The sequence below is a fragment of the Muscardinus avellanarius genome, assembly GCF_963383645.1.
Source record: "Muscardinus avellanarius genome assembly, chromosome: 5".
Taxonomy (NCBI): Eukaryota; Metazoa; Chordata; class Mammalia; order Rodentia; family Gliridae; genus Muscardinus; species Muscardinus avellanarius.
The window spans coordinates 140,040,406-140,058,591 of record NC_137790.1 but is presented as its reverse complement, the minus strand read 5'-3'; the positions used below and the strand labels follow the sequence as shown (position 1 = coordinate 140,058,591).

General features: G+C 46.6%; 1 protein-coding gene across 3 annotated transcripts in view; it reads left to right on the top strand.

Moving 5' to 3' along the window:
• Positions 1–12,175: 12,175 nt before the first annotated feature.
• RAD54L2 (RAD54 like 2) overlaps positions 12,176–18,186 on the top strand; it is a gene marked incomplete at both ends in the record, with an annotated part of 44,105 nt that continues 38,094 nt past the window's right edge. For all 3 annotated transcript variants that reach the window (XM_080696416.1, XM_080696415.1, XM_080696414.1), the window contains one exon: positions 12,176–12,314. In XM_080696416.1, coding sequence (XP_080552542.1) covers positions 12,176–12,314 — 139 coding nt within the window. The remainder of the gene's footprint in view (positions 12,315–18,186) is intronic.

Below are 18,186 nucleotides of genomic sequence, written 5' to 3'. Positions count from 1 at the left end.
GTGGACGCCTCTGGCCCTGGCCTAGGAGGCTGTGTGAGGGTCAGCACTGCCGAGCAGGACCTTTTGTTCCGCTCCCGTTATGTAACGGTGAGTTGCACTTCTCATTCTGTGTGCTGTGGCGAGCGGGAGGGAGGCTTAGCTTGTCATCCTGTCCTCTATCACTCATTCCTCTGCCCTTTTTTGGTCTCTGGCGGCAGTGCTGGGGAAATGTCCACTTGAGAATAGGTCATACAAATGTTTAATAGCTACTCCTTGGCTGAGTGACCAGACTGGAACCTGCTGTAATGCAGGCTTGGAGTCTCTGTCCTTGTCAGAGGTGTTCTATTTCTTTTCTTTTCCCACCCTCCCTCCTTTTCTTTCACCAGAAATTGAATCCAGGAGCATTCTACGTCTGGGCTACATTTCCAGGCCTTTTGTTTTTTTGTTTTGAAACGGTCTTGCTAGGTTGCTGAGGCTGGTCTTGAACCTGTGATCTTCCTGTCTCTGCTCCTAATTACTGGGATTACAGGCTTGCGCCAGCGCCACCACGCCCAGCTCTGCTTCTTTGCTCCCACTCGACAAGATTGTTGTAGACTCTAGCACCCACCTGCTGTGGGGCTGCATGGCGAGTGCTGTGAGGTACGGGTTAAGTTCTGAGGCACCACCTTGCCTTGGCACCAGATGAGAGGTAGTGCATTCAGGACAGATGCTTAGTGTGATAGGAAGGAAGGCACATTAGAAAGTTCCTGGTGGGCTGGGCGTGGTGGCGCACGCTTGTGATCCCAGCATTTGGGAGGCTGAGACCGGAGGATCGCGGTTCGCGGACAGCCTCAGCTACTTAGTGAGGCCCTCTGCAACTCGGTGAGACCCGGTTTCAAACTAAAGAATAAAAAATAGGGCAGGGGCTATAGCTCGGAGGTCAAATGCTTCTGGGTTCCCTCCCAGACCTGCCAAAAAAAAAAAAAAAGTTAGAAAGTTCCTGGTGGGGACAGTCACACTACCTTTCATTTTCTTTTGCAGATATAGTTTGATATAGTATTTGGTCTTCAAACAGTGCGGGCTTCTTTGGTCCAAAATGACATTTTTGTCGATTCTTTCTGTTTTGGCAGCAGATAGTCTCATTGCTTCTTGCTCTGCATCTGAGTTCCTTGAATCCTGCATTCTGTACCACCCCTGCAGTGCCTGGCACAGTGTCTTATATGAAAATTGCCCAGGCTTTGGACTGAATAAATTGCTAGTCATACTGTCTTTTTCTGTGGTCAGTCTTTCTCCAAAGTAACTGTCAGCCACTTTTCTCTTTCCCTTTTCTTTCTTTGTACTGGAGATTGAACCCAGGGATATTCTGCCTCTGAGCTACACCTCCAGGTCTTTTTAAGTTCAGCCTTTTTTATTTTTTTTATTTTATTTTTATTTTTATTTTTTGCGGGTCTGGGATGGAACCCAGGGGCATTTGACTCGACCTCTGAGCTACACCCCATCCCCTATTTTTTTATTCTTTATTTTGAAATAGGGTCTCACTAAATTTCAGAGGGCTGAGGCTGTTCACAAACTGCGATCCTCCTGTCTCTGCCTCTCAAATGCTGGGATTACAAGTGTGAGCCACCACGCCTGGCTAGTTTCAGCCCTTTTTATTTTGAAATAGGATCTAATTGCTGAAGCAAGTCTCAAACCTGCAATCCTCCTACCTTCCAAGTATTGGGATTATAGATGTGTGCCACCATACCTGACTCCTCTCTTCCCCTCCTTTCCCTTCTCTCCCATCCATCCTTCCATCCAGTCATCACAGCCTTGGGGATTGAACCCAGGAGTATAGTACCACTGAGCTACATCCTCAGTCCTTTTTATTTTGAGACAGGGTCTCACTATATTGCAGAGGCCTCAAACCCTCAGCCTCCTGCCTTAGCCTCCTGAGTCACTCGGCTTACATGCATGTGTTACTGTGCCTGGCCATATTTTTTCTTTAGAATGTTTTCTTACACCAAATGTGGTACACACCTATAATTTCAATACTTGGGAGGCTGAGACAGGAGGATCTAGGTTTGAAGACAGCTTCAGCAATATAGCAACACTCTTAACTTACTGAGACCCTGTTTTATAAAGGAAAAATAGCTGGGCATGGTGGTACATGCTTGTAATCGCAGTGCTTGGAAGGCTGAGACAGGAGCCTCAGCTACTTAGTGAGGCCCTTCACAACTTAGACCCTGTTTAAAAATAATAAGGTGGGGTGTGGTGGCCTTATTTTGTAATTCCCGCGCTTGGGAGGTGGAGACAGGAGGATCACACAGGTTTGAAGCCAGTCTCTCTGGCTTAAGAGACCCTGTTTCCAAATAAAAATATAAAAGTAGGTCTGGGAGTATAGCCCGGAGGTAGAAGGGCTTCCGGGAACCCCAGTACCACCAAAATAAAAAAAAAGAAGAATAAAAAAATAGGGCTGAGGGTATAGCTCGGAGATAGAATGCCTCTGGGTTAACTCCGAGTTCTGCCACTCTTGTAGCAGACAAGTCTGGTAGCTTGGAGGTAGCATGCCCCTGGGTTCAATCTCTTGTAACAACCACACACACATTTTCTCAAGACTTGAATTCATTCCAGCCTTTGCCCTTTGTCCCTCTCCTGTGACAGTATCTTGCCATATGGCTCTTTTGTGGCCTATTCTGGTCTTCATACCTCCCACTTGGCGTGGTGAACTTTGGCCTCGGCTCCACGGAGGAGCCTCTGTGTGAAAAGCAGTGGAGCGCGTCACTGGGTGTATGCACTCTCAGCCTTCGCTCTGGTCTTTGGCAGATAGCCTTCCTTCCCAAGCTTAACTTCTTCCATTATTTTCTTGCAGACATAAGTTTTCCTGAAGGTCCTCTTCCTTGTAAAATTGATAGCTTGGGTTTTACCCAGACTCTATACACTTTTCCCCAGAGAAATTACAGGAGGATTAGTTTGAAAGAAGTGTTTTTCTGCTTCACTATATTGGCTTTCGGTCAGGTGTACATTTTCTTTCCCACTTATCTTTGTTGATATTTGGATATCACTTCAGTATTTATGTCTAGTGTTAGATTATAGAGAGATTTATGGGGCAAGTTTATATAAATAATTCTGGTTCAGAGAGGTATGCCTCTGAAGCTATTTTATTTCTATAATGCTGGAGAGGGGGAGGGAGAAATAAAACATGTGCGCGCGTGTGTGTGTGCATGCCTAAGATCCCAAGACAGCTGAGGCTAGGTTAGAATAACTTTGGCCATAAAGTACTAGTGAAACTTCTGATTTAGATAGATAGGTTATATAAGTCTCCTTAGAAGACTTGAGAACTGGGCCACATCCACGCAGAGGGAGGGCAAGCTGGTGAGTACTTCTGCCCGCTTGTGGGATGCTGTTTGCGTATGACATTGATTATACCTCGAGCCATCCACAGTCAGCCCAGCTGAGACTTCTGCTTAATTCCTGCCCCTCAGCGAGAGGGCGTCCTGTCTGTCTTGGGGATGGATGCTGGGAGGCCTAATTAGCCTTCAAAGGAAAGGAAAGGAGTTTGTTATTAATTAACAATAGAGAATGGCCAGGGGTATAGCTCAGTGTTAGAGCACCCCGAGGCTTAATCCCCAGTACCACCAAAACAAAGAACAGGGCTGCAGGGCTCTAGGGACTCAACAGTGGGTTTCTCAGCAGACTGGAAGAATCTGTGGTACAAGTGGACTGAACTCTGTTTCTTGTCTTAAAATTATATAAATTCTTTGACTAGGTTTGACTAGGTTTATTTGAAGGGGCATTGCCCAAACCTTTGAGCTGAATGTTTTCCTGGTCTTAAAAGACCCCCCCCCAAATTAATTAACTTACATCTAGGGTTTGTAGGGGGTACTGGGGATTGAGCCCAAGGGCATTTTTTTTTTTTGCCTCCAAGTGGCACCCCCTGCCCTTTTTACATGTGTGTTAATTATTGGGAATTGAATCCTGCTTCCCAAGTACTGGGATTTCAAGCAGGCACCACCATGCCTGTCTCCTTTTCACTTTATTTGCAAACAGGATCTCTCTAGGTTGCTGAGAAGCTCACTGCGTTGCTAAGCTGATCTCCATCCTGTGATCTTCCTGTCTCAGCCTCCCAAATGCCGGGATTATTGGTGTGTGTTACCACACCTCGCTGGGTTTTGTATTTGATTCTTTGTGGTAGTGAGGATTGAACCCAGGAGCATTCTGCCTCCTGGCTACTACACCCATACCCCTATTTTCATCTTTTTTTTTTTTTAATTTTGAACAGGGACTCACTAAAATTGCTGAGGGCCTCAGTAAGTTGCTGAGGCTGGCATCAAACCTGTGATCCTCCTGTCCCAGCCTCTCAAACACTGGGATTACAGGTGTGTGCCATCACACTTGGTTTATATTTGGATTTTTTTTTTTTTTTTTTGTGGGTCTGGGGATGGAACCCAGAGGCATTTGATCTCCGAGCTACAGCCCCTGCCCTATTTTTTATTCTTTATTTTGAAACACAGGGTTTCACTGAGTTGCGGAGGGCCTCCCTAAGTAGCTGAGGCTGTCTGTGAACCACAATCCTCTGGTCTCAGCCTCCCGAATGCTGGGATTACAAGCGTGCGCCACCACGCCCGGCTTGTATTTGGATTCTTAGTGGGGAAAAAAAATTAGTTGCACTTGCTGCAGAATTGCTTTGAGACCATTGGAGGAAATTTACACTACTCAGTGTCACCAGTATTAATGAAGGCATGTAGTTTGGAAAAGAGTTTTATTTGAAAGGCAGGATCACAGTGTTGTAAAGGACTATGAAGGCATCTCTGAAACTGTGTGGACTGCCCTGTTCCTACTGTTCATCCCTGTTGTCTTATGATTTTAGGGTGGACTCTCCAAGCAAGTTCTGTTTGAGAACAAAGGTTGCGTGTGTGTGTGTGTGTGTGTGTGTGTGTGTGCGTTTCCCCTCCAGTGTTTCCCCCACTTCAACCCCAGTGTCCGTAGGAGTTGTGCCCACATGTTTAATTCCACTGCACCACTCTTTAGGCAGGTATCTTGTCTTTGAATTTAGCAGGGCAAGATTTTCAAGATTGTTGTGTGTGTGTGTGTGTGTGTGTGTGTGTGTGTGTGTGTGTGTTGGGGATTGAACCCAGGGGCATTCTGTCTCTGAGATATACCCCCAGACCTATTTACTTATTTGTTTGTTTATTTCAGAACAGGTCTCACTAGATTGCTGAGTCTCACTTACTTACTGAAGCTGTCCTTGAACCTGTACTCCTCTTGTCTTAGCCTCCTGAGTACTGGGATTACAGGTGTGCACTACCACACTCAGCTAGCAAATCCAATATATTAAACTGTAGGCATACTAACATGCTTATGGGTTGAAAATTTGCTTTTCATAGTGGCCGTCTTTAGAATTCCTTTACATAGCCAGTTCTTCAGTTTGACTAAACAGAATTTGCCTTGTGGTCCTCATTAAGGGCAGCACACCATCCTCACTTTCTTGGTTTCTCCATGTGCTAGAGCAGAGACCCTGTGCTGATGACGGGGCAGTATTTCAGGTGGAAAGTGGGGCACGTAGGCAAAGCAGCATGTCCTCCTCACCTGCTGCCTCCATGTCTACCAGGAGCTAGGACAGCTGGCTGGCTGCCGTGCTCGCCGTGAAACGCTGGCCAGTGAGCCCGTCCCTGAGGGCCGGGATGCTGTCCGCTCTGCTGCTGCCCTTGCAGCAGCGTCTCCTCGCGTGCTCTCTCTGCCGCCTTTCGTGGTTCTGATGGGGTGTAGGGATGGCGCCAGGGCTGCTCTACTCTGAGCTGCACCCGCCCTACTCAGATCGCCCGGAACCCTCAGTAACAGCAAAATCTCCACCCTTGGGTAGGTGTGTGGTTCTAAGGAGCTGAGAAGAAATCCACTGTGTTACCTCTCTAAGGAAATTCAGTAGCCCGTGGAAGGGAGCAGAGAGAAGCAGATTTAATAGTCTGGCAGTCCACTGCTCGCCAGTGTCTCTGCCTTGAACATCTGAGGCCTGGGTGCCATCTGTATGGCTCTATGTCTTAAACTCGTGTAGATTTACAGGGACAGCGAGACGGTTGGGTACACTTGCACAGTATATAACCATCATAGCAAGGTAGCTGGCATTTTCTCCCCTTAAACATTGACCACTGCTTTGTGTTGGAAGCCTTTGAGAGCCTCTCCTAGTTTGTAAAATGCATGGTAATGTATTTTACATTATGTTAGAGCCTATTCCTTCTATGCAATTGTATTTTTGACCTATTTTGTCTTCCTCTCCCCTGGGTACTATTTTAAAGTGTCCTCTGTTTTAAAGTTGTTTCGAATAGGAGACTGGATCCAAATCTGTCTTTTGTTTTTGCGGGTCTGGGGATGGAACCCAGGGGCATTCGACCTCCAAGCTACACCCCCTGCCCTATTTTTCATTCTTTATTTTGAAGCAGGGTCTCACTGAGTTGCGGAGGGCCTCACTGAGCAGCTGAGGCTGCCCGAAACCGCGATCCTCCCGTCTCAGCCCCCCGAGTGCTGGATTCCCAGCGTGGCCACCGCTGCTCAAACCCGTCATCTTTATAGTGTGTCTGGTTAAATGTCAGTGTTTGCTGGTGTTGGAAGCAGTGTGTTAACTGGAGGGGTTGCAGCTTTCCTTGTTAGTGCTTACTTGTGATTGTCATCCAACCACAGTGTCTTCTCTAGAGTTACCTAAAGTCCTTGATAATTAAAAATGACTGCTAGGCGGGACGCGGTGGCGCAGGCTTGTCATCCCAGCACTCGGGAGGCTGAGACAGGAGGATTGTGGTTCGCGGACAGCCTCAGCTACTTAGTGAGGCCCTCCGCAACTTAGTGAGGCCCTGTTTTAGTATAAAGAAAAAATAGGGCGGGGGGTGTAGCTCAGAGGTCAAATGCCCCTGGATTCCATCCTTCCACACACACACACACACACACACACATGTCGCTAAAAGTCACTCTGTCTATAATCAGCCAAGCACACTGCAAAGAAAACACTCTCATCTAAAGCAGTCTAGGATGAAAGGGGGTAATGGGTTTATGAACTTTGACTTCGAAACAGTGTAGTTGCTGATGAATTGTCATATACCGATATCATGATTCTCATGTATCAGTGTTCAGATGTGTTTCCCTCAACTGTATTTCCCTACCAATTTCACTTCCAAAGCTGCTCTCCGCCTCGTCGTTCATTACTTCTGCCCTGAAGTCTACGAAATAGACCCGAGGCCCAGGAGAGTCTCTTCTACAGAGGCAGCACTTGCCTGGGCACTGAGTGTGTGTTGGCTTTGTGTTTGTGGGCACTCTCCCCCACTGTCCCTTAATACACTTCGCAGATATTTTTCGGGAGTGAGTTATTAGTGGAAAGGTATATGTTTCATTATGAAGTCACTTCGTGGCTGCTCTTTGCTTCAGTTGTGTTGAAATGGAGAGTACCCGACTCAACTAGACAGGCATCAGTCTTAAAGCCTGTGTCCAGTTTCCTGACACTGAAGGATTCATGCTGCTGCTCCTCCTCTTTTTTCTTGTCTGTTTTTGTTCAGGAGAAGATAGAAGCTCTGTTTCAAATTGTGTCTGAATCTTTTTATTTATTTATTTATTTATTTATTTATTTTCTATTTTTTATCTTTTTTATTTTTTTTTTTATTTACTTATTTTATTTTTTTTTATTTTTTTTATTTTTTATTGGTGCACTGTATTCATACATCATAGTGGGATACAAACTTTTGTAGACATACATGCACACATCGCCCAGTCAGCCCCCACCCGATCCCCACCCCATTCTCTCCCCATCCCTCCCTCCCATGCTTGGCTTAGTGGTTGACATCTAGTATTATAGCAATTTATCCAAAATTAAAAATGATAATCTCACATAACAGTTTCATTTGTCTGATACCAAGCTTTTGATGACTTAAAGATAACATTTCAATATTTCTTTTTGCTTTCTTTCTTACCAGAGAATATTTTTTTCTTTTTTTTTAGGTGAAACTATCATATATTTATTTTTCAGAAAAAAATCTATCCTGATATGGAATATGGACTCTAGATACCCAAAACAATCTCGAAGCAAAAACAAAGCTAGAAGATGTATATTTTCTGATTTCAAACCATATAAAGCTACAATAATTGAAACAGTGTAGTACTGTTCTAAAGGCAGATATATAGACCATTGGAGTTAAATACAAGCCTAGAGCTAACTTCTTCCCTATATTGTCAAGTTATTTTTGACAAGGTTTCCACGAACAATTGGTGGTGGAAATAATAATCTTTTAACTAAATATTGTTGAAAAATAATAATTACATGGAAAAGAATAAAATTGGACCCTTACCTAATCCCACATACAAGTATTAACTCAAAATAGATAAAAGACCTAAATATAAATCTTAAGACTATAAACTTTTAGGAGAAAATCTGGGTCATAAAACCTCACAACATTGAAATTGGCAGTGATTTCTTGGATATGATTTCAATGGCACAGGCAACAGAAGAATATACAAACTCCCTAAAAAATAAAAGAAAATATTGTATATCCAAAGACAATGTAAACAGAGTTAAAAGTTACTAATAGAATTGGATAAAATATTTCCAAATGCTATATCTGAAGGTATATTAATATTCCAACTAGAAATCCTAAAAATTAACAACAATAAAGGCAAACAATACAACTTAGAGATAGGTAAAAGACTAACATAAATAATGAATCTCCACAGATAACCAATCTTAGTTGTCTGTTGGATGGAAACTCTTGTTTCTCTGGTTCTGGTGAGTGTTACCTATTTCTTCTTTGTAGTTAATCTCTTTGAGTATTTTCTCTAGCGCTGGTTTTGAAGACATAAATTCCTTCAGTTTCTGTTTGTCATGGAAGCTTCTTATTTCTCCATCTAATTTGATAGAAAGTTTTGCTGGATAGGAAATTTTTGGCTGGAAGTTGTTTTCTTTCAGAGTTTGGAATATGTTACTCCAAGCCCTTCTGGCTCTCATGACTTGGTTTGGGAAGTCTGGAGTGATTCTAATTGGTTTGCCTCTGAATGTCACTTGGCCCTTTGTTTTTGTTGCCTTTAAGATTCTCTGCTTGGCTTCCACATTGATCATTTTGACAATTATATGGCGTGGGGATCCTCTTCTCGGATCCTGTCTAAAGGGAGTTCTATAAGTTTCCTGGATCTGTGTATCAACCTCTTGCTCTATATTTGGAAAATTTTCTGCTATTACTTCCTTGAAGAGATTGTTGATCCCTTTGGTATCACTTTCTTTTCCCTCCTCTATTCCAATTATTCTTAGGTTAGCTCTCTTAAGATGGACCCATATTTCTTCAATGTCAGATTCCTGCTGTTGGATATCTTTTTCTAGATTAGAAACTATGCATTCATTTTTGGATTGCTCATCTTCTAAGAGCGAGATTCTGTTCTCCATGTGGTCTAATCGGTTGTTTGTGCTTTGAATTGAGGCCTTTACTTCATTAATTGCATCCTTTATCTCTTTTTGGCTCTCTCTGAGTTCTTTTCGAAGCACCTCTATTATTTCTACAGTTATTTTCCTGATTTGATCTTCTAGAAATCTCTGATTTTCTGTTTTATCAGGTTCTGATGTTGTGGGGTTGTGCACATTCATTACTTCAGTGTTATTCCTCTTTCCCATGATTTCGGAGGTTTGTGCCTTCTCTGGGTTCTTCCCTTGGGTCACTATGGCTTCACTTAAGGTGCTCTGGATCTCGAGTCTGTATTATCTCAGACCCTACTACTCCTTTACTGGGTTGTATCACAGAGTCTCCGACCCAGGGAGTCGATAGAGGCTGCTTTAAACTATGGGGGGTGCCAGGTTGCACGCTCTCCTATGGTGTGATATCTCTGCCACCACCACTCCCTCACTGGGTCAAGTCCCAGGAGGCACAATACTGGGATTTCTCCTCTGTGGCCCGCAATTTGACTCACTGTTCTTGAGTACGTAGATATAGCTGTACTGGACTCGGTGAATTCACTGCTGCTGCCGCCGCCGGTGGCAATATGGCGCCTCTGCCACGCCCTCGGCCATGAGGCTGGCGTATTTTTTCTTCTCTGGTTTTGATTTCTACTCTGAATCCCTGCAGCGTGTGCTGAGCTCAGCCACTGGGAGCTTTAAATGCTGTCTATGCCGAAAGATCCCGCCTGGCTGTTCTGCATCGGCTCACCTCGGCTTGCTGTAGCCGTCCGCTGAGTTCGCCGCTGCCGCCGCGTCCTCAGGCGCGTGTGTCTCCTCTGTGGCCCTGAGCTCTGTTCTCAGTCCGCTTTCTCTCTGGAGCCTGGTGGTTTTTTTGTTTTTCTGGTGATGGTGTTTTCTGGCTATGAAAGGCGCTCTTTTTGTGGTAATGGAGATTGGTTGTTAGCGGGACTCTTAAGCCCCGCTTTTCTCGGTCGCCATCTTCCCGGAAGTCGTGTCTGAATCTTAATAAGAGTTTAAGTTCTGGAATAGCTGTTGTGTCAAATAATTATGAGACTGTGCTTCGGTTTTTGTTTTGGGAGATGAGGGATTTGAGTATAACCTGATTTTTTTTATTTTTTTATTTTTTGGTGGTACTGGGGTTCCTGGAAGCCCTTCTACCTCTGGGCTACACTCCCAGACCTATTATTACATTTTTATTTGGAAACAGGGTCTCCTAAGCCAGCGCGCGCGGCTGGCTTCGAACCTGCGCGATCCTCCTGTCTCTGCCTCCCAAGCGCGGGGATTACAAGCGTGCGCCACCACGCCCGGCTCACCTGATTTTTATGTGATCGTCTATAGCAGTTTGTCTTGTAAGAGATTGGTCTTGGTCTTTCTCCCCCAACTTTTATCATGAAAACTTTGGAATCTGCACGTTAACATTTTGCTATGCTTGAGTGTCAGAAAACTACCCGTCGAGCTATCTCTTTACCCTGTCCCCCCACTAAGACGTGACCTTTATAATGAATGGTAACGTGATGAGAGAGGCGGGGGTGTGGAATGCACGCGCACACACACACGCACGTACACGCACACGCACGCACACACACTGCCCATGTAAATGAATCCTTTGGTGGAAATTAAGAGTTTCCTTAGCATGGCTAATGGAGTTCAGAGAGGAAAATGATTCCAGAAGTCTCAGGAAGTTTAAAGGCTTCCTGGAAGAAATGGGTCTGAAACTGGGCGAAGAGGTGAGGAAGAGCTGAGGCTCGTAGGCCGGGAGACATGGCAGCCAGGGGCCCGCTGCAGTCCTTGGTTTGGGTGACTGGAGGCTGACCTGTCCCCTGGGCGCTCGTGTGGCCAGAGCCTGCGCTGCTCCAGGCGGGCCCCGTGCCTTCTTTCACTCAGCCACTCAGTTTTTTTTCTTTTTGAAACTTTATTTCAGCATAACTGTGCTTACAGAAATATACTCGTATTGGTTAATATAATGCATCTAACTTATCACACACAACTTCAACCAAAAACTTAGTACATGGCTTAAGTTTTAAAAAAAGGATCTACAGTCTGCCTCTATCTATTACAAATGTATATAAAAGATCCTCCGTCAAATGCTGCTAGAGAAGTCAGCAAGAACCTTGAGAAATATACCTTTGGTTTACTTCAGAGAAATAACACGTATTGCACTGTAAAGTTTAAAAAATTGGTGCAACTAAACATTGCTGTACTGTTAGAGTTCACAGTCACTCTTGCTGCAGGGCCCAGCCCTTTGAGTCCTCTCTGCCTAAAACGTGGCTCCAGATGCCTGTACGGCTTGCTTACCTTCTGCTTCTGCTTATTGAGTGTCTCTGATATTCCCACATAAAACAGCAGCTCCTGGCACAGACCAGCCCTTCTCTCTCCATACATACTTTGCCTTTTTCCCGTCGTGCTCAGGATGGTGCCTGTGATCATAGGTACTTATGTGTGTATGAGTAGCTCGGTAGGTAGCATGGACACAGGGAGTTGGTGCTCAGGAGACAGGCGAGGCAGGAAGGAGTGAGCAGATGGGGATCCTGAGGTGTTTACTTTTTGTTGTTACTTTAGGACATTGTCCAAGCAGCCAGGAGAAGCTTGAGCTGGCAGAGCTGCCAGACATGTCCCAGGGTAGTACATGTAGGGAGAAGGCTGAGATTTGGATAGGATTAACTTGCTGTGCTAAGACAGTCTCCAGGGAATTCATTAAAGAATTTTGTTGAAAGACTTGTATGTGCTCCTAAGCGAAACCTTGGTGACTGGGATGCCTTTTGTCCCCTCCTAGGACCCTGCAGTGGACCATGAGTCGGTAATGCCCACTGAGGACCTCTGGGAGCCATGTCAGACGAGTCTGCCTCAGGGAGTGACCCAGACCTGGACCCGGACGTGGAGCTGGAGGATGCGGAAGAGGAGGAGGAGGAGGAGGAGGTGGCAGTGGAGGAGCATGACAGGGATGACGAGGAAGACCTGCTGGACGGTGAGAGTCTTACTGAGTGCACAGCCTGCCTTCCCCTTATTCCACCAAAGGGACGTTTTTCTGAGAGAGTGCAGTGTTGTAAATGGCACTTGTAGGTAGCAGTAGTCAGAAAGGCAGACAGCACTCAGCAGCGGCGTCCTAGGCTGGCTCCCGGGAAATGGGCCGTCCTCCGCGGGGGCCTCGTTTCATTCAGTGCTGGAGGGCCGCTCCCGCGTAGCTCGCCTCTCACGGCCGCACAGATCCCCAGGCTGCAGGGAGGGCCTGGCGCCCTCCAGGCCTGGCAGTCCTGTGGTGAGGCCCTTCTAATAGATGTTCTGAGTGCCTGTGCTGCCGTGAGTTCTCTGAGGTCCCACTCAGCTAACGCTTCTGTCCTTACGTGGGCGTTTCCTGGGGAGAGCTTGTGAGAAGGCTCACGACCTCCGAAGCCGGCCTCCGCCTCCTCCAGTGCTGTAGGTTGCTGCTCCCGGAAGGCGCTGCGTGCCGGGCAGCGGGCTCCCTCTAGGACTCTCACTTGGCCGCTCAGCCTCGCCGCGGCCCTGCTTCTCTGTGGGACTGAGGCTTGCACTCAGGGCATTCTACTTCTCAGCTACTCTCCCTGCTCTGTTTTAGTTTTTATTTTGAAACAGTCTCACTGAGTTGCTGAGACTGGCTTTGAATCTGCAGTTCTCCTGCCTCAGCCTCCAGAGTACTGGGATTACAGTTGTGGCCACCACGCCCGGCTCCTCTAGTTCTTGAAGTGGCATTGAAACTTTCATTTTAATGTTCAGTCTGATGTTAGGTTATCTGGCCAGCCACAGGGCTTTTCAATTAATTCTAGCCTTTAGCCTTTCATGGTGTAGGATCTAGTTGTTTATAGTACTCACCGAGGAATAGAGTTTATCTGCTCATAACAGACCACCCTCACGTAACTGAACGTCCATTAGATCATCACCATCAGGATCTGGAAGAGCCCAGGACAATGTGCTCCCTTCTTGAGATTCCCTGAAGGAGCACATGCTTGCTGCTGTTACTGCCTTCGGGTCTTAGTCGTCCATCCGAGCAGCTGCCCTGTGACTCGGGTTGTTACCGGACTCACGCACTCTCCACGTCCTGCCCCGCTCGGCCTCACCTCTAGCAGGGAGCGCGCGGGGCTCCTTTCCCTGGCGGCAGCTCTCACCTCACTGCCAGTGGCTTGGTTGGCCTTACTCCCCAGGCAGCCCCTGCAGGCACAGTGGGCGCTGGGGAGGGTGTGATGGGAGGGCACCCCGCCCGCCTTGGCTGGCTGCCCTCTGTCCCAGGTGTGGCTGGAGACCCTGGCATCTACAGCACTGCTGTTCATCATCTGGGTTTTCAGAACTGCACTGTCAGCGACTCGTACAGCTCCTGTCAGGCTCAGGTTGAACTTGAGTCGCTGCTAGTGCGGAGAGTGGATATGTACGCACTGCCTTCCTTCTTGACTTCTTGGAATCTTCTTTTTGCCAAATTCTTATTTATTTATTTATTTATTTATGGTACTAGGGATGGAACCTGGGGGCATTTGAACTCCAAGCTACACCCTCTACCCTTTTTATTCTTTATTTTGAAACAAGATCTTACTAAGTTGCAGAGGGCCTCACTAAGCAGCTGAGACTGTCTACAAACGGTGATCCTCCAGTCTTAGTCTCCCGAATGCTGGAATTTTAAGCGTGCGCCACCATGCCTGGCTTGCCAGATTTTTTTTTTTTTTTACGGTACTGGGGGTGGAATCCAGGGGCACTCTACTTCCGAGTTATACTACCAGCCCTGTTTTTTTTATTTCTTTATTTTGAAATAGGGTCTTACTGAGTTTCAAAGGGCCTCACTAAGTAGTAGCTGTCCTCGAACCACGATCCTCATGTTTTAACCTCCCAAATGCTGGGATTACAAGCGTGCACCACCATGCCCGGCTCCCAGATTCTTTTTTTTTTTTTTTTTTTGGGGGGGGGTGTGGGGATGGAACCTAGAGGCATTTATCTCCGAGCTACACCCCCTGCCCAAGTTTTTTATTCTTTATTTTGAAACAGGGCCTCACTGAGTAGCTGAGGCTGTCCGCGAACCGCGATCCTCTGGTCTCAGCCTCCCAAATGCTGGGATTTCAAGCGTGTGCCACTACGCCCGGCCCAGATCCTTAATTATAGTTGGTAACAATGGGTTCATGTCTGAGAATTCAACCAATGGTGGATCAAAATGTTTGGGGAAAAAAACTGCATCTGTACTGAATGCGTACAGACTTCTTTTGGTCATTATTCCCTAAACAAAATAGTATAACAATTGGTACAGCACTTACATTGTATGAGAATTATGAGTAATCTAGAGATGATTTAAAGTATATGGGAGGATGTGCATAGTTTATGTGCAAATACTGTGACATTTTATATAAGAGCCTTGGCTTCTCTGGACTTTAGTATCTGCAGGAGACACTGGAACCAATTTTCCAAATATACTAAGGGTGACTGTTAAAAATGTGTATGTTTTTAGCTGGGTGTGGTCGTGCATGCTTGTAATCCCAGCATTTGAGAGGCTGAGACAGGAGGATCACAGGTTCATGGCCAGCCTCAGCTACTTAGTGAGGCCCTCTACAACTCAGTGAGACCCTGTTTCAAAATAAAGACTACAAAATAGACAAGCCGGGCCTGGTGGCACATGCCTAGCATTCGGGAGGCTGAGACTGGAGGATCGCAGTTCGTGGACAGCCTCAGATACTTAGTGAGGCCCTCCGCAACTTAGTGAGACTGTGTTTCAAAATAAAAAAAATAGGGCAGGGGCTGTAGCTCGGAGGTAGAATGCCCCTGGATTCCATCTCCAGACCTGCAAAGAAAAAAAAAAAATACAAAAGAGGACTGGACTGGTAGTGTTGCTCGAAGGTAGAACATCCCTGGGTTTCATCCCCAGAACTGTAAAAACAAAAAAACAAACACCAAAAAAAACCCCAAAATTATATGCTTTTGAGGACTTTACTATTTATTTATTTACTTATTTATTCATTTATTTGCAGTACCTGGGATGGAACCCAGGGGCATTCTACCTTTGAGCTACACCCCCAGCCCCATTTTATTTTTATTTTGAAACAGGCTCTCATTAAGTTGATGAGACTCACTGCTTGCTGAGGCTGCCCTCAAAACTGCGATCCTCCTGTCTCAGCCTCTGAAGTACTGGGATTACAAGCGTGCACCTTCACGCCTGTCTTTTGGTGCATTATAATCTCAATGCAGTTCACAGCACCTGCTGGGCTTCCCTGGGCCCCTCCCACTCCTCCGCCCCTTCTCCTTGGGGGTTGGTACTGTCATTCTCACGTATGTTCATTATGTAGGTGGAAGTGACTCCCTCGTGGACCCTTTCTCCTCACCCCCTCCCCTAGACCACCTCCTTGGCTCCACTGAGTTTCTACGCTGTATCTGGTCACTCTAGTATCCCGATCGATCGGTTTAGATGATTTGTAACATTCTTTACACTCCTGACTGAAGCTGAGCATCGTGGTGCACACATCGTGGTGCACGCCATGTTCCTGTGCTTGGAGGCCAAGCTGGGAGGATTGCAGGTTGGAAGCAGCCTCCGCATTTAGCAGGACCTTGTTTTTATTTTTATTTTTTTATTTTTATTTTTTGCAGGTCTGGGGATGGAACCCAGGGGCGTTCAACCTCCGAGCTACACCCCTGCCCTATTTTTTATTCTTTATTTTGAAACAGGGTCTCACTGAGTTGCAAAGGGCCTCACTAAGTAGCTGAGGCAATCTGCGAACTGCGATCCTTCGGTCTCAGCCTCCCGAATGCTGGGATTACAAGCGTGCGCCACCACGCCCGGCTAGGACCTTGTTTTTAAATAAAAAGTAAAAGGACTGGGAGTATAACTCCACTCTGCCATAGAACAGAATTCATATATATATAATTTTTTTTTTTTTTTGGTGGGGATGGAACCCTTCTACCTCTCGGCTACACTCCCAGACGTATTTTTATATTTTTATTTTTGGAAACAGGGTCTCCTAAGCCAGTGAGACTGGCTTCGAACCTGCGCGATCCTCCTGTCTCCGCCTCCCAAGCATGGGGATTACAAGCATGCGCCACCATGCCCAGCTCCTATTTTATTCTTTATTTTGAAACAGGGGCTCACCAAGTTGCAGAGGGCAATAGTAGCTGAGGAGTAAGAGAAATTAAAGAGAAGAGAATGGACTGATAGACGAAGTGGGCACATCAGTACCGAGAGGTAGGCTGTGAACCAGCTACCTCTTGGGCTCTTGCCAGAGGAATTGAAATCCGAATACCATAGGAGCATATGCATATCCATGTATACGGCAGTGTAATTCACAATAGCCAAACTGTAGACCCAGCCTAGTGTCTATTAACTAGCAAATGGATTACAAGACTCTTATAGAGCTGGGTGTGGTAGGCATGCTTGTAATCCCAACATTCAAGAGGCTGAGACAGGAGGATCACGGTTCACGGACAGCCTCAGCTAATATTTAGTGAGGCCCTTTGCAACTCAGTGAGACCCTGGTTCAAAATAAGAGAAAATAGGGCTGGGGGTGTAGCTCAGAGGTAGAATGCCCCTCTGTTCTATCCCCAGTACCACACACACACACACACACACACACACACACACACACACAATTATTATGTGTTATGTAGACATAATGGAATTCTACTCAGCCATAAAGAAGAACAAAATTATGTCACTTGCAGGAAAATGGCTGGAACTAGACAATTTTATGCTAAGTGAGATTAGCCAGTCCCATAAAGTGAAGGGCCATATGTTTTCACTCATATGTAGAGTTAGAGAGAAAATGGGAAACAGAGAGGCTTCAGATAAGTACGGGGAGAGACTAGTAGAGCAGTGGAGGGTGGGGAGGGAGCGGGGTGTGGAAGGGAAGCTTGGCGAGGAGGCAGAGCAAACCAGGCTGGTTCACCCAGGAAGTCACTGGCACCAAGGTCAGCACTAGGAACGGGGAGGGAGTGGGTGGGGCGGGGAGACACTCCCGTGCGTGTGCGTGTCTGTTCCTATCCAACCTCCCGGCGATGGACAGTACAATGCACCAATAAAAACAAAGCGCTAGAGGTGGAGGGGGTGAAGGATGCTCTAGGGAGAAGGCTGGGCAGAAATGGCCACTCAGGTAGACACAGCCGAGAACAGTGCCGTGGAAGCCAAGTGCCAGCAGCATTTCAGGAAGGAAGCGAGCGCGTCGGGCTGCCAGCCGCCCTGCGGGGTGAGGGCTTAGCGGTGACTGTGGGGTTGGCACTGCGGAGCGCCTTAGTGCCCTTGATGAGCACTGGCGGGCAGGACTTGGAGCCCTGCAGGGTAGGCCGCTCTTGGGAGGCCACAGGAGAAAGAGGCGGCAGTGAAAGGAGGTTTGAGATCAAGGAAAGGCGTTGGTTTCTTAAGTCCAGAAGTTTTATTCTTTTCTTTTTTTGTGGCACTGGGGATGAACCCAGCAGCACTCTACCCCCAGCCCTATTTTTAATTTTTATTTTGAAACGGGCTCACTAAGTTGCCTAGGCTTGGCTGGGACCCAGTCCTCCCTCGCTGGGTTAGTTGTACAGCCCAGGTGCCGACTACTGGCAGCTTTTGTTTGATCATAGGACCAGTTTTACAGTCTGCTAGACACACAGTAACACATTCTGGTGGATTATCACTTGCCTGTTTGTGTCCCAGTCCTCTCTAAGCAGAGGAAGCTGGCTACACTGGGGGTTATTCTTGCTTTCCTTTTCCCTGTGCCTTGGGGCGGCCACCCTTGAGGTTGGCAGGGTTTGTGTGCACCTCTGCTGGCACCCTGCATGGGTTTCTGGGGGAGAGTGGCATGACTCTTAACAGCATTGTGAGGTGCTATCCGGAGGCAAGGGCTACAATTTCTCAAGGCAGCAAAGAGGCTCATTCTGTTCATTTT